A 16,189-nucleotide genomic window follows, 5' to 3' on the forward strand; every position below is an offset into this window, starting at 1 on the left:
GGGTTTGGTGTTGATGGGCCTCCTTTTTCATTATTTTCCCAAGTGATTATTGCTGGCACGTAAGTCACCAGTTTTCTTGTGTCCAGCCACTTACAGCTCGTTTATCATGTTCTAGCTCACGCGGTACCGCCTCTCTGTGGTGGCAGGGTCTGCTGGGGCACGGCGCCCTGAGTGTCTCTCCTTCAGGTGCTCGTGCTTCTGCCACTTTTCCGCGCCCTCAGCCGCCCGGCCTGGCATCACAGCAGCTGCGGCCCCTCCTGTGTTGCCCCAGCAGACAGTAGAGTATCTAGTGTTTCGTCTGTGTAATGTTAGCTTTTGTTTTTAGTATTTGACAGAGAGAGCGCAAACAGGGGCAACAGCAGAAGGAGAAGGAGAAGCAGGCTCCCCGCTGAGCGGAGAGCCCGATACGGGGCTCAATCCCAAGACCCTGGGATCATGACCTAAGCTGAAAAGGCAGACACTCAACTGATTGAGCCGCCCAGGCGCCCCTAAAATGTTTTTATTATGGATGGATGTTGAATTTTTCAACCACCTTTTAAGAGTCAGATGTACCTGCATTTAAGGTTCATATTAAAATATAAAAACTGCTTTATTAATACAGATTTTTTTATAAGTTAACAATTTTTAGAAAGTTAAGTGCTTTCTTTATAAAGTTAAGCAATGCGGGGCGCCCAGCTGGCTTAGTCAGTGGAGCAGGTGACTTGCTCTCAGGGTCGTGAGTTCAAGCCCCACATAGTCGGTAGAGCTTACTTAGAAATAAATGAAAGAAGATTATGGGGGGGAAGAGAATGTTGTACAATGGGAACTATAAAGCTGTTTAGCTGAACTCCAACATTTCAAATGAGAGATTACTGGTGAGAGTTGAAGTCTTTATCAGTCTCAGCATCCTGGACATGCTGCTTTTGCTTTTGATGGCGCAGTATAAGAAATGTTGAGCCTCACAGATAAGTACAGGTGACCCTTGAACAATGCAAGGAGGGGTCAGGGGCACCGACCCCTGTGCAGTTGAAAACGCACGTAGGACTTGACTTCCTAAAGCTGAACTGCTAGCCAGCTGTTGAGCGGAAGCCTTGCTGAACATAGTCGATTTGCACCTAGCTTGTGTATGTATCATATGCTGCCTTCTTACAATCAAGTAAGCTAGACAAAAGAAAATCGTAAGGCAAATGCACTTACAGGACTGTCCTCTATTTATCGGAAAACCTCCATGCATAAGTGGGTCCGGGCACAGATGTCTGCATTGTCCCAAGGCCAGCGTGGTCGCAGCAGTGCTCTCTCTTTTGGTTCTTTTTCTATCTCAATCTTCAGCTAAAATGGTCCAGACCCCAAAGGGTGAGCAGGTGGGGCGTTTCTGATCCAAGACAATGTCATGGGTGTTGTCTAGCTGCTCTTGACTTCCTTTATCACAAAAATAAAGGCAGCGAGGGAGCACCTAAAATGGGGAATAAGCAAACTAACTTCTTTTTTTTTTTTTTAAGATTTTATTTATTTATTCGACAGAGATAGAGACAGCCAGCAAGAGAGGGAACACAAGCAGGGGAAGTGGGAGAGGAAGAAGCAGGCTCATAGTGGAAGAGCCTGATGTGGGGCTCGATCCCATCACCCCGGGATCACGCCCTGAGCCAAAGGCAGACGCTTAACCACTGTGCCACCCAGGCGCCCCCAAACTAACTTCTTAATCCTGAAGCTCATTCCATGGGAAGACTGGGGCTGCCGTGAGGCTCTTTCCAGAGTCTTGTGCCGTGTGAGTGCTCCTACGATGGGCTGCAGAAATGCGAGATGGTGGTGCCAGCTGCTTCCCCGGCCCCTGGAATGCTCCCAGCATAGGGTATGCTGGATATCACGGGGCCTTGAGGGCTCTGATAGGTGTTGCAATGTTGCGGGCAGTGGTCTCCAGTTCCCTGGCGGAGGAGCCCCGTGTCGTACAGGGAAGTGCGGGTCACCTCTTGTCTCTGGGTAGAGAGATGTCCTGCACTTCGGGAATCATTCCTCTTGGTCCTCGTACCTGTTGCTCTGTTGTCCATCTTTGCTTCCCTTCTTGTTGCTGGTGTCACTTTGCCCTTGCCGGCCTCATGTTCCTGAAGGTCATGTTGAGGTTTGCAGTCCTCGCTGGCCCAGCCTCAGGCCATCGTCTGGGTGAGCTATGCCCTCAGGAGTCAAGCAGCCACAAGAGTTGTGCTGTTGACAAGAGTTAGGGAGGTGCCACGGGGAGAGCAGGTGTGGGTCCCTTACCTGCCACCCTGTGGTTGTGCAGCTGATGCCACGAGGCACGGGAAATGCTGACCCGGTGAATGCGTTCACTTGCCAGACACGACTCAGTTTCTCTCTTTGTTTTTTTAAGATTTTATTTTTAAGTCATCTCTGCACCCAGTGTGGGGCTCAAACTCACAAGCCCGAGGTCAGGAGCCACATGTTCTACCAACTGAGCCGGCCGGGTGTCCTTAGTTCTTCTCTTCTTGGAGGTGGTAGCAGGTTGTGTGTATTGAGGTGGACGTAGGCATCAGCACCCTAAAGTAAAATGGGCAGCTTCCATAGGAGCCCCCAAGCTTTTTAATGCCAACAGTCTGTCCTCTGGTGACTGCGAATTTCTCGTTGACACACTGCTTTTGCCCAGAGTGGGTTTTCCCCACTTCGAAGAGAAAGAAAAGGAAAAGCAGGAGAAGGACTGGGGCCTTGATGGGAAGCTGGGCCTACTGACCCTGAGTGGGTGAGGCGGGCGTGCGCTTCTCGGGAGCGAGGCCGAGCTGTGGGCTGTCTTGAGCTGGGGCAGAGGAGGGCCCCAGCTGGCCATGGGCAGGCAGCAGTGCCCAGATTAGTGTTATTTTGACGAATATTTTTAAAGTAACAGATTATGCAATTTTATGCTTTTTGAAAATAGCTAAACCTTTCTGGCTAGGTTGTTAGTAATAGTGGTCTCTCGTGTGTGTGAAGATAGCCAGATCTTGGAGCATCACCAGCCCCAGCTGGATACACCGGTTGCTTTTCTGCTCGCTGTTTTCATGAGACTGTCTTTGCCTGTTAGCTGCCCCCTGCAACTGCTGACATCATGCCTTCTCGTGGAAGCCACTTGCTTCCTTGATAATTGAGGGTTGGAAAATTGGATAATTAAGTTTGACAGAGATAGGAGGTAAGGTTTATTACTGTGTGTGGGTATTGTCCTCACCTGCAGTGGGAGGTGAGGCCGAGGTGCAGAGGGCCCAGGCTGCGGCTACAGTCTCGCAGCCCCATGTGGCTGAGCAGCTCTGCTGTGCTCCGTGCAGCTGTGACTCAGCAGGGCGGGTTCAAGGCCACCAAATTCCAGCTCAGGTGTTGACTGTGGGCATCTGGGGCTCACAGCACAGGACTGACCCTGCCCTTCGAAGGCAGGAATGGGGGCCCCAGACAGGCAGGACGCCAGCGTGGGGTTGATCAATGGGGTGGCTGGCGCCCGCTTGATACAGGCTGTGAACTGAGGTGGGCACGTCCCTATTTGTCCTTTGGTAAAAGGTTCAGCTAAACTAGACATTGACCAGCTTCTTCCAGCCCTGACTGACGGCTTCTCAACTGCTTTGATGGGAGAGTGATCATAGCTGCCACCTTTCTGGCAGGCGTTGCTGTACCAGGCATGGTTCTGGGCACTTCGTGTATGTATGTATTACCACACCCGTTTACAGAGCACGCTTCTGAAGCACAGAGGGGTTAATTACGTTACCCAAGGTCTCACAGCAACAGTGGGTTGGAATTTGAACTGGGACAGGCAGCTGTCGAGCTCAGGTCGTCAATGCTGGGATTGGGCAGGTGCCATGAGGTGATCCAGCACATGGGAAGAGGCTGGGCTGTGTTGGTTGTAAGCACACGCCTCTGAGGTTAAGCTGGAGGCTGTGGCCTCCCAGAAGTAGGTTTGTGCATCAGAAGGGAGGAGGTTTCCAGTAAGAAAGGCAGGTTCCATAGAAGCTCGTGGGGCTCTGAGAACTGTGCAGGTAAGTTGCTCTAGCCCTGGACCATAATTGAGGCTCTGAGCTGAGCAGAAGGAGCAGCACAGGGAAGAGAGGGAGGAGTGGGCTCTGGACGTGATATGTTGGGTTTTTGCCATTTTGTGCAAACATTTTGCTGGACTACGCCCAGGGTTGGGTCATTGTTGATTGGAGCATCCTCACTGACTTCCAGGACTTGCTCAAGAGCTGCAGGTCTTTGTAGGAAGTCCCCTGGTAGGGAAAGGACCCTGCCCCTGCCCCACCCCAGATTCCCCAAGTCTGGGGACCCTCCTGGGAGATCTGCCCTGAGGTTGGGTCTGTCTAGTCCAGGGGTCAGGTTTCTGCTGTTTGTGTCCAGCCTGTCCCTTAACCCCAGGCCCTAGCCTCTGCCTAGTCGCCTTGGTGTGCTGGTATCCTCTGTGAGCCCATGGGGACCGGCTGCCCTTGGTCTCTTGCACAAGCCCCTCGCAAGCAGCTCCTCTTCCTGATGTGCTCTGAGTGTCAGGAAGCGGTGTTGAGTCTGTTTCGTGTACCAGGAAGGTTGAGTGGGCGTGTGGTTATGGTAGGGCTCTGGTCTGTGTCGCTCTTGTTGGTATGTGGCGCTGGGAGGTTGTAGATAGTGGCTGGCTCCTCACCGCTGTTTTCCTTTCTCCCTTTTCAAGGAATGTACCGTTTCGCTGCTGCACTCCTGTCCACCCCGTGCACCTTTCCTTCAGAGCCGATCCCCGTGTCTGTTGGACTCTGAGGCCCGAGCGCGTGTGCTCAGTGGCCGGAGCGCCGTGGGCCCCCACCTCTGCCAGTCTGGTTGTCCCAGGGCCACCGTTCTTTCCCTTGCGCTGCTGGCACTCGTCGCCCCCACTGGGCGATGACTCCGTGGTGGAGAAGTCGCTCAAGTCCTTAAAGGACAAGAACAAGAAGCTGGAGGAGGGAGGCCCTGTGTACAGCCCCCCCCCGGAGGTGGCCGTGAAGAAGTCCCTGGGGCAGAGGGTCCTGGACGAGCTGAAGCACTACTACCACGGCTTCCGCCTGCTCTGGATTGACACCAAGATCGCCGCACGCATGCTCTGGCGCGTCCTCCACGGCCACAGCCTGACCCGCAGAGAGCGCAGGCAGGTAATGGGCACGCGAGGGTCCTGGTCGGTTCACCTTCTGGGTACTTAAAATGTGTTTAGGGCTTTTTTCATGCCACTTTTGGTTTAAAAAAAAAAAAAAAGAACCGAAAGACTAACCCGTGAACTTCCCTGTAGGACCCCGCTGACGGGAGCAGTGCCCCTGTGCCAGGGCTTCCGTGCGTCTGTTGGCTCTAGACCCTGCCCGCCCCCCGCTCTCCGGCTGCCCGGAGCTTCCCGCTCAGCATGTGGCGCACCAGCTTTCTCGGCCGCCTATCAGCTCTTCTTCCTTTTACAATTTTATTTGAAAGAGAGTGAGAGAGCACGAGTTGGGGAGCGGTGCAGAGGGAGAGGGAGAAGCAGGCAGAGAGCTGAGCAGGGAGCCCAGTAACACGGGGCTCCAACACAGGGCCCTGGGATCATGACCTGAGCTGGAAGGCAGATGCTTCACCGACAGAGTTACCAGGTGCCCCATGCCATGCCCCAGCTCTTAAAAAAAAGATTCTTCGTATTTTTCCAGGAGCCCAGACCTTCTAGGTCTCTTTGTCTGAAATAACTGATGGTTACACCACTGAGTTTTCTTTCTTCTTCCCCTCTTGCTCTTTTTTTTTTTTTTTTTTTTTTTTTTTTGGTGAGTCCCCAAGGGGTAAAGGGCAGCTTAAGTTCTCAGCACCCTCGGATTCCCCAAGGAGAGGTGCAGCGACGTCTGTTCCTGGAAGTTGACTTTCAGAAGATCTTAGGAGTTGGCTGTCATGTGTGAAAGTTACTTTGGCTTCTGATTTTTTTTTTTAAAGATTTTATCTATTTATTTGACAGAGATAGAGACAGCCAGTGAGAGAGGGAACACAAGCAGGGGGAGTGGGAGAGAAAGAAGCAGGCCCATAGCGGAAGAGCCTGATGTGGGGCTCGATCCCGTAACGCCAGGATCACGCCCTGAGCCGAAGGCAGACGCTTAACTGCTGTGCCACCCAGGTGCCCCTGGCTTCTGATTTTATGCTTGTTCTCAGGAACTTTATAGAGAACACAGGGCGTTGTTTTAACTGGCTGGAGTGTCCCCTGGGTGCTGTTTTAGGAGGGGGCCGGCTGAGGATTGGAAGGAGGAGCGGTGGCACTGGGATTTCAGAATCGTGCTGTTAGCGCTGGCTGGACCTTGATTACCCACACAAGTTAATGCGTTATGACCTGGACGCCCTTCTGCTCCTCCCCCATCCCATGCTGCCTGGAGAGGTGCCTGTGTTTGCTGCTTCACTGCAGACCTGGGGGCCTGGGGGCGGGGCTTGGCTCTGCCTCCACAGTGTGCTCGTGGCTCCCCGCTCCAGTGCTGGCCTCAGGTGGAGCGTGCTGGAGCACGGGTGCTCACCATGCGGCGATGCTCTTAGGGTGATGGAGAGTTACCGCGGTTTCTCTCTGAGGTGTTATTTCCTGACAGTCTCCGGCTTTGTTAGACTGTTAGCTGCTGCAGCCTTCTGCTCCCTTCAGTTTGGTGACCAGGTGTGGCCGGTGTGACAGCCTAGTAGGCGTAAGCACACTTGGCCCCCAAGCCCTTGGCTTCTAACCGCCCCACAGGGAGGATCCAGGGCTCCTCAGAGACAGAGCTCACCAGCGGTGCTTCGGGATGAGCTTGTGTGCCACGCTGGATGAGCCTGTGTCAAAAAGTAAGGAAAGACTCGAAAATAAAGGGGGGCACTTCTGGGGGTCGCAGTGTGGAATAAAACAAATTTTTGTTCATTTCTTTCAGCAATATTGCACGACGTCATATTTTTTGATGCTATTGTAGATGGAATTTTTTATTGTTGATAAAATACACAATCTAAAATTACCATTGTAGCCATTTTTACGTATACGCTTCTGTGGCACTAAGTACCTTCACATTGTTGGGAACATCCCCACCCTCCACCTCCAGAACTCTTCCATCTTACCAACCGAAACTCTGCCCCTCGCGAAACACTCACTCCCCACCCCTTCCCTGGCCCCCGACACCCACCATCTACTTCCTGTCCCTGTGCTCTGGCTCCTCTATGGGCCTCATGTCAGTGGGTCACACAGCATTCGTCCCTTGGTGACCTGTGCACTTCACTGAGCACAGTGTCCTCAGGGTTCATGCGAGTGGTGGCAGGTGTCAGAATCTCCTTCCTGTTTAAGACTGAATAATATCCCATTGTGTAGATTGTCCGTTTTGTTTATCCGTCCGTCTGTCCGTCCATGGACACTTGGGTTTGTCCATCTTTTGGCTCTTGTGGGTAAACGGAGTCTTTGAAATTTCAGTTTCCAGCTGCCGATTGCTAGTACAGTTGACCCTTGAACAACACACATTTGAACTGTGTGGATCCACATAGATGCAGATTTTTTTATAAATGTGTAAGCATATAAAAAGTATAAAAATACATACGCTACTGCAAATGTACTTTCTCTTATGATTCTCTTAGTGTTTTCTTTTGTCGGCTTTGTGGTAAGAATACAGCATATGATACCACAGCGCAGAAAACGCGTGTTCGCCAACTGTTAAGCTATCCCTGAGGCTTCCAGTCAGCAGGAGGCTATCATCAGTGACGCTTTTGGGGGAGTCAGTTTACACATGGATTTTTGACTGGGTAGGAGGGTCTCTGCCCCTAACCTCTGTGTTGTTCAAGGGTCTACTATATATAGAAGTACAACTGATTTTTTTTTTTAAAGATTTATTTATTTAAAAGAGAAAGAGCATGCATGTGTGCATGAGTGGGGGAAGGCAGAGAGAGAATCCCGAGCAGACTCCCCGCTGAGCGCAGAGCCCTGCGAGGGGCTCCATCTCACCATCCTGAGATCAGGACCTGAGCCGAAACCAAGAGTTGGATGCTTAGCCGACTGTGCGTCCAGGGGCCCCAGGAGTACAGCTGGTTCTCATATATTGATCTGTGTCTTGCAGATTTACCAAAGTCTGCTATTCTGGTGTCTTGAGTTGTGGTAGGGCTTTTGTTTTATTTTGTTTTGTTTTGGGGGGGACGTAGGGAGAGGCAGAGGGAGACAGAATCTCAGGCAGGCTCCGTGCCCACCATGGAACCTGACACAGGGCTCAATCTCATGACCCTGAGGTGACGACCTGAGCCGAGATCATGAGTCAGCTGCTAACCGACAGCACCACCCAGGTGCTCCTGCATCTGTTTAGATGATCACATGGTTTCCTTTTTTTAGTTTTATTAATTAAATGGTTGAGATTATAAGATTAGATAAAACAAGACCCAGCTTTATGCAGTCTACAAGAAACACTCCTTAAATGTAAAGACTACAAATAGATCCCAAGTGAAACAGTGGGGGAGGAAGTGGTGCTAACAAGAAAGCTGGTGTGTCCATCTGAGCACCAGACCGCAGTGACTGCAGAGCAAAGATGACCAGGGGTGGAGAAGGTCTTCCTGCTGTCCAACATTTCATGATGCTCAAGGGGTCAGGTCACCAGGAAAGAACATTCCTAAACGTTTATGTACCTGATGACAGAAGCCAGAGGCCAAAGAATATATTGTATGGTTCCACATACGGGAACTGTCCAAATAAAGCAGATTTATAGAAACAAATCAATTTACTCTTTGCCTCGGGCTGAGAGTAGAAACGGAGGTTGACTACAGATGGACATGGGGAACTTTATGGCATGACAAAAATGTTCTAAAACTGGGTTTTGGTGATAGTTTCACAATCTGTAAATTTGCCAAAAATCATTGAATTCCACACTTAGTGAATGTTATGGAATGTGAATTAAACATCAGTAGAACTACTAACAAAAAAATTAATGGATGAATGTCAAAAACAATCAGCTTGAAGGGTCTTTCCATGGTACAATCCTGGACCATTTGAGTATAAAAATAAAAATAGTAATGAATGGTAAACAAACGAAAAAATATAGGAATCCATGAGTCGGTTTTGACAATAAATCAGAAAGTGAACGTGCAAGGTTTGTAAATGAGGAGATAGGTTCTGGTTGGGGGCCCCTGTTCTGTGACCCTCAGAGTAGAGACTGGTTTGAGAAGAGCGGGGGGTGAGTGCTGTGTGGAGAAAAGCCTCGGGTGTGTCCTCCACAAACTCGGGGGCCAGGTGGCTCCTGACTGCGGGGAGGTGTCGCCAGCACTCAGGGAGCCGGGCTCCAGCTCGGGGGGATGTACCACTTGAGCCCAATCCCAAGTGTCAGGTGAGGCCAAAACCAAAGCCGTTGCGAGGAATGACGTTGCTCTTCCAAAGCTCGTCTAGTTGGTGACAGTGGAGATACACACGTGGACACACACAGGAGTGCCTTTGGTTCCTGTGAGCCTGGACAGTTGTGAGTGCAAACCGTAGTTGGCTGGTCGTGACTGAAGAGAAAGCTGAGCTGCCTGGGGGCCCGGCAGGGAGTGTCCACTCTCAGGGATTTTTGATGATTTCCACTCGTGTGTTTCTTGAATGGCTTCAGCGGTACTTGATTTGTGTCCCTGAAGCGCTTGGATGTTGTTCTAATCATCGCTGTGGGAGGCAGCGTCAGGTCAGGCCTTCTTGAGAAACACACAGCCAACACTCTTCCTGTCTGCCGACCGTCTGGGCTGGGTGGCATGGCCGCAGCCTTCCCTGGTGGCCCTTGCTGGCACCAGCAACGGCCAGTCAGCCTGCTGCTCCTGTCCCGCTGGCATCCAAGCCCGGTGGGCAGCACCCCGTGGCTGTGTCAAACTGTCTCTGCAGAGCAGGACCCCCCAGTGGGTAGGGCATGAAGGGAAGGGGACCACTCCTGGGGGGGCTTCCGCCCCTCCTTCCTGAAGGCTCTCCTTCCGTGGTTTAGACACGGGAGGAAGAGATGCCTTTGGGAGCAGTTGGAGGAGCTGTTTGGAACTTAGCGCTCTCCCCAACCCCTGCCGGGTGCTGCCTGCGGTCACGCCTTCTGACGGTCATGTGAGCAGTATTGTCGCCTCACCCTCTGATCCCTTCTCCCTTTCCCCAGTTTCTCCGGATATGCGCTGACCTCTTTCGCCTGGTCCCCTTCCTGGTCTTTGTGGTGGTGCCATTCATGGAGTTCCTGCTTCCTGTCGCTGTGAAGCTCTTCCCCAATATGTTGCCGTCCACGTTCGAAACCCAGTCCATCAAGGTGACAGGGCGTTGGGGGTGGTGAGCTCAGGGCAGGGTGGATGCGGACGTAGTTACGATGTCTGCACTGTTTGTGGCTGACATTCAGATGTTCTTCGTATCTCCTTCATAACGCAGTCATGCTCTGCTGTGATGAGTAAAGGTGGGTTTCGGAGATGCTTCTCTTTAAACGTGTTTTGGAAAACGGTTTCTGTAGCCCACCTCTTCAGGCCACAGGTTGAGGCTGTTTGTGGGGTTGGGGTAAGACCCCTGGAGGGCAGGGCTGACCTGCAAGTAGCTGGACTGTCAGACTGCCCCCACGGTCACAGACTTGTTTCCACACGGCCTACGAAGCTTAGAAGCGTCACTGGCTGGGCCCTGCTCCAAGAGGCCACACGGATATTTTGTAAAACCATGAAATAGAAGAGAAGGTCTCAGAATGCATAGTACCTGGTGGGAGTGAGTGCTGTTCAGGGAAATGTGGGCGGCACTGCGTTGAGGGGTAACGTGAACTCCACGCCGGGGTTCCCATTGGAGGAGTGGAAGCATCTGCTCTGCCTGGTGCCATCCAGGGAAGCCATGGGGGGCTGGGGTGCAGGCCAGGGAGTGCAGCGCCCCCTCTTTGACTTCACAGGAGGAGAGGCTGAAGAAGGAGCTGCGGGTCAAGCTGGAGCTGGCCAAGTTCCTCCAGGACACCATTGAGGAGATGGCCCTGAAGAACAAAGCAGCCAAGGGCAACGCCACCAAAGACTTCTCCGTGTTTTTCCAGAAGGTGCCGTGATGCTTTGGGGCCCTGGTGGCCCCAGCCCACTGGTCCCGAGTGCTGGTTAGAGCCTCAGGGCTGCCCCGCCTCACACGGGGCACGCCTCACTTCCTTGCTTCCCTCTGCTTTACCACGCATGGCAAGAGTGGGGCTCCCAGACAGGCGTAGGCTAGTGCCGGAGGGGTTTGAGCCAGGAGCCCCACCCTGACCCTGTACTCGGTGAGGTCAAGCCTACTGTCCTGAGAACTTGAACCTCGCTGACATTCACTGTTGTTTGAGGTAGAGTTTGGCAAACGAGCGAAGACCCTGCAGTTGTGATGAGCTGGGGGCCAGGCTGGGGGCGGAGGGCACGGACCCTGGGGCCGCTCCACAGCTACATCCACAGTGGGGAGCCTCTTGCCAGTCAGCAGCCACGGCCCTGCTGGCATGGGCAGGAGAGGGGCAGCAAGCGGCCCCATGCTGCATGGAGGCGTCCTCCCTGGGAGCCAGCGCAGGCTGTGCTTGGGGAGTGGAGGCCTCGAGGGGCTGCTTCTCAGCAGGAGCATAAGGACAAAGGAGATCTGAGGGAGGGTGTGGATGGTCGGGGGCTCTTCAGCGGACCCTCCTCTGTTTCTTCACTTGAGGCTTGTGGCCCTGGTCTGTGGGTGGCGCTGGGGAGCACCCCCCCCCCCCGTTGGCTCACCCCCCGTGGTCGCTTCTGCAGATCCGAGAGACAGGCGAGAGACCCAGCAATGAGGAGATCCTGCGTTTCTCCAAGCTGTTTGAGGATGAGCTGACCCTGGATAACCTGACGCGGCCGCAGCTGGTGGCCCTGTGCAAGCTGCTGGAGCTGCAGTCCATCGGCACCAACAACTTCCTGCGCTTCCAGCTCACCATGCGGTTGCGGTCCATCAAGGCCGACGACAAGGTGCGCGGCCAGTGCTCACGGCGCCGCCTCTCCACGGGCTTTGGTTCCTGGGGGCACAAGCAGCGGGGGTCCTCATGTAAAGCTCTGGGGGCCCTGTTGCTCCCAGATTGCGGCTTTTTGCCCGCTCTGTGCTCCGTGTGTGCGTCTGCTGGACTTGCACTGGAGCCGTCCCGTCAGCAGGCGGCCACTTGGCAGGACGTTAGGAGACTTGCCCGTGTCTCTGCATGTTTGTTGAAAGGATGAGTGGCAACATGGCCTATGTGAACGCATTGTAAGTTAGGGACCATCACTTCCACAAAGATTTTGCTACCCCATACAGTGCTGTAGTGAACGTCTTTTAACATGGATTTTTATTCCAGATCTTTGATAGTTTTCGTACAAAGAGTGACCCACAATTGGGGCTCCCAAGGAAAGGGGCAGGAAGTCAAAAGCAAGTCTTGGTCCACAACCAGATTGCTCCCAGGACTGTGCTGTCCGCTGTGTCCTCCTGCTTGGCCCTCCTGCAGCCCAGCAGCTGCGCTGCCCGTGGTTTCGGTGCTTTTGTCTCGGGAGGAGCTCCTAAAACACCCTTCTTTTTCTCCAGCAGTGCTTCTTGTCGTACAGTGTCCGGTGTCTGATGTTCTCAGAGCTCTCCAGGCACACCTCGGAGGTGCTCAGTCTCCCTTCCAGACCGCTTGTGCTCCACTTTCTTGAATAGCTCATCATAGTTCCCGTCTGATTATTCCGATAACGGTGGTCTGTAGGTTGGTTTGTTTGTTTTGTTTCCTTCGGTTTGTGTGTTTGCAGTATCTCATTGTTCCCGAGTGCGGACATGTCTGTGGGAAGTTTCTGAGCTTCCGGTTGTCGCTGACTTCCTCCCGGAGGGGCCCATCCGAGTCTGCTCAGCTATCGAGAGGCTGGTCACCTGGGGATCACTAACCACAAATCCAGGCTGGGCCCGCAGCCTCGCCGTGGCCCTTCCACATGGTGCCTCAGAGGCCCCTCTGCTTTGTGAAGATTTTCTGCCCAGCTCCTCGCCTCTGTGCTGCTCAGCTGGAGAGCCTGATACCAGGGTTGTTTTCCGCCCTTCGTTTTCTGTGGGCAGCGGCCCTCGAGAACTGTCTGCCGAGCAGCCTTTCCATTCCAGCTGTCCTTTTCTTAGCCCAGTGAGAGGTCTCTGCCTCTCAGCAGCGGCCCTTGGCCTGGACTCTCGGCCTGCCCTGAGGGTCACCAGATGTTGCCACGTCCCCAGTGGCTCACACATGGACAGCCCACAGCTCCATGGTTGCCTGGCCTTTCCGTCCACGTACTCTTGCTGTCCCCGAGCCCTAGTTGTGTTAGCTCTCCAGTGCTGCCAGGTGTGTGTTTGTGTGTGTTTTATCTGGCTTTTCTAGGCGCTCTCAGCAGGGGTGAGGGTTGGGCGAGGATCGCTCCTCCTCGTAGCTAGAAGGAGCAGAGCATCCCTGCGCTTTTGTAAGGACTAAAAGAAACCCTTTCTCCAACACGGTACAGATTGCATCTAGGAGGGCACTGCAGACGTTCACTCCGGCAGAGTGAGGGGGGCTGACGTGGGTGGTACAGTGTGGCTGCAGGGGAGCCTGCGGTGTGGCTGCCGTCACTCTCCACTGCCCCACCTGGGGAGAGGCAGCTCGAGGGCAGGTGGCCTGGGGTTGAGTCGAGGGCACTCACTTGCTCTATGACCTTGAACAAGTCGTCCTACTGCTCAGTGCCTCAGAGTCCCGTGAAGTAGGACAGCGGCCAGACCTCCACTGTCAGGAAGATGGAATGGGCATCCTTTCCCCTGGATGTTTTTTGTTCAGTGACAAACACACAGGAAGATTCTGCAGCGTGGGAGAAGACCTTGGGGCCCCAGGACCGACCAGGCGGATCTTTATTCCCTGGGGCTGAAGAGGCGGCGACAAAGAGGTGCCGACGTGTGCAGACTTTCAGAGCCCTGACAGGAACGCCCGGCCAGCTCTGTCGGTAGGGTGTGTGACTCTTGATCTCAGGGCTGTGAGTTCGAGCCCCACATGGGGTGTAGAGAGGACTTAAAATCGTTTTAAAAAAGTAAACAAACCCCTAACAAGAGCCTGCTCTCTCTGGCCAGAGGACAGGAAAGGGGCTTCTTCGCAGGACAGAGGACTTGGGATAGTAACTGCTGTACTCCAGCCGGACACCAGGGAGACACTGTCACCCCTACCACATGCGCTGCTGGCTGAGGGCTGACGCCTCCACCCTCTTCAGGATGTCCCAGCTGGAATGGTGTCCGGGAAGGCCGGCCGATGGTACTGAGCTGCCCTCCTCCCCCTGGGCACAGTGTCAGTAGACCAGCAGAGGCCAGGGCGTCCACCTCCACCTGACCATTCCCAGACCTTCCCCGTGCATCCCACTGGGATGGTGTCCAGAGCCAGGCGGGCCACGTGCCCCTCCTAGGCCAGGAGATACTGGGAGCCCTGGTGGAAAACTGGAACTCGAATCCCCACTACCCCAGCAGAAGCAGAAGTGCCTCCCCGGGGCTCAGTGGAGGCTGAGTGGGGGCCTGGCAGCAACGAGCTGGCACCCTAGCTATTCCAAACTGTACCACGGGTGTCATTTTGTGTGTATAACTGAGAGACAGCACGGAGAGGTCAGCCATTGAATGGAGCTCATGACTCACATTTGGCCTAGAAATGGGGGCACAACCCCCACTGAGGGCCAAAGGGACCTTGACACACCTGGGGACCAGGAAGCCGGAGCAAGGGAGGACCTGGGACTTGGCTTTTATTATTCGTGTGGTGGGAGTGGTTGCTGCAGGGAGTGACACACGGGGTGAAGGCTTTGTGGTTGGAGGGCTTGAAACAGGACTCTTGCATTCCCACGAAAGCCAGGCTACGGGGGAGATGTAAGCCATGTCAGCTTGTTAGTTTGGATCAATAGATGCCAGATGACTGGTTGCAAAATCTGTAGAAGTTGGTTAGAACATGACTCACCACTCCGAGGCCAGAGCACTGTCGGAGGGAGCCAGCTAAGGTCGAACACTGAAACGAGATGCAGAGACTCATAACCCCACACGTCTGGGTTTAAGTTGAAAGTCACTTCTCATGTTAAGACTCAGAAGGTTCTTGGGGCGCCTGGGTGGCTCAGTCGGTTGAGCGTCCGACTCCTGATCTCAGCTCAGGTCTTGATCTCAGGGTTGTGAGTTCAAGCCCTGCACTGGGCTCCATGCGGAGCTTTAAAAAAAAAAGAAGAAGAACCAAAGGTTCTCGAATGAGAAAAGGCAGCCGATGAAGACAGCAGAGACGTGAGACACCAGATGACAGTTGTGAGGCAGCCACTGTGTAGCCATGTGGGAGCATAGTCTCAGAGAAAATGAAGAAAACCCAAATGGAATTCTTTTCTTATTTAAAGATTGTATTTATTTATTTTAGAGAGAGAGAGCATGCATGCGTGAGCGGGGAGGAGCAGAAGGGGAGGGAGAGAGGCTCTCAAGCAGACTCGCCCTGAACGCAGAGCCTGGTGCGGGGCTCGATCCCACAACCGCAGGATCATGACCTGAGCCGAAACCAAGAGTCAAGGCTCAACCGACTGAGCCACCCATGTGCCCCACAAATGGAAATTTAGAAGTGAAAAATAAAACCCAAAATGAAAAGCTCAGTGGAGGAGCTCTACAGCAGAAAGGAGAGGGAAGAAGACAGGGGCAGTGGACTTTTAAGATAAAACAATAGAAATCACCCATCTGAACATCTGAGAAAACAGTTTAAAAAGATGAGGGGGGGGGCGCGCCTGGAGGGCTCAGCCGTTAAGCATCTGCCTTCGGCTCAGGTCATGGGCTCAGGTCATGATCCCATCTTGGGGTCAGGCTCCCTGCTCAGCGGGGGGTCTGCTTCTCCCTCTCCTCTGCTCCTGCTCTCTCACAAATGAATAAATAAAATCTTAAAAAAAAAAAAATGAGCAGGGACTAGAGGAAAGCATCTCACAAACTTGTCGCCAGAGTTCTGGAAAGAGAGGTGGAAGGGCAGAGCTGGGAAAGTGCTGGAAGAAATAACAGCTGAACTCTTCTCAAATTCAGTAAAAGATCTGAATCAGCAAATTTTAGAAGATGAGTGAAGCTCAGGTGGGATCAACCCCAAGAAATCCACACGATGGCACATCATCGTCAAAGAAACAACACTGAAGACAGCTAATTTTGACAGCAGCTCGAGAACAGCCGTCTGGCCCCCAGGGAAGATGCTCCTCAGAGACTGTAGAGGCCGGAAGGAAATGGAACTATATTTTTCACGTGCTGAAAAAGACCCTCTCAACTCAGAATCCTGTTCCAGTGAAACTATAACAAAGGTGTCAAGACATTCTCAGAAGAAGGAAAACTAAGAGAACTTAGCACCAGCCGATCTGCCCTCCACCTAGAGGAGGGTCTCTAATCGGAAAGGACGTAGTGGAAAGGATGATG

The 16,189-nt window shown here is 53.2% G+C and overlaps 1 protein-coding gene across 1 annotated transcript in view; it reads left to right on the forward strand.

Annotated features, from left to right (window-relative positions):
* The window catches only part of LETM1 (leucine zipper and EF-hand containing transmembrane protein 1), a 37,715-nt gene that overhangs the window by 6,816 nt on the left and 14,710 nt on the right, over window positions 1–16,189 (forward strand). The window contains exons 3-6 of the mRNA XM_045774759.2: window positions 4,616–5,066; window positions 9,993–10,136; window positions 10,749–10,886; window positions 11,581–11,784. Of these exons, the coding sequence (XP_045630715.1) occupies window positions 4,616–5,066; window positions 9,993–10,136; window positions 10,749–10,886; window positions 11,581–11,784 (937 nt within the window). The remainder of the gene's footprint in view (window positions 1–4,615; window positions 5,067–9,992; window positions 10,137–10,748; window positions 10,887–11,580; window positions 11,785–16,189) is intronic.

Source organism: Ursus americanus, chromosome 8, assembly GCF_024610735.1.
Source record: "Ursus americanus isolate L20-20 chromosome 8, mUrsAme1.1.p, whole genome shotgun sequence".
NCBI classification, from domain to species: domain Eukaryota; kingdom Metazoa; phylum Chordata; class Mammalia; order Carnivora; family Ursidae; genus Ursus; species Ursus americanus.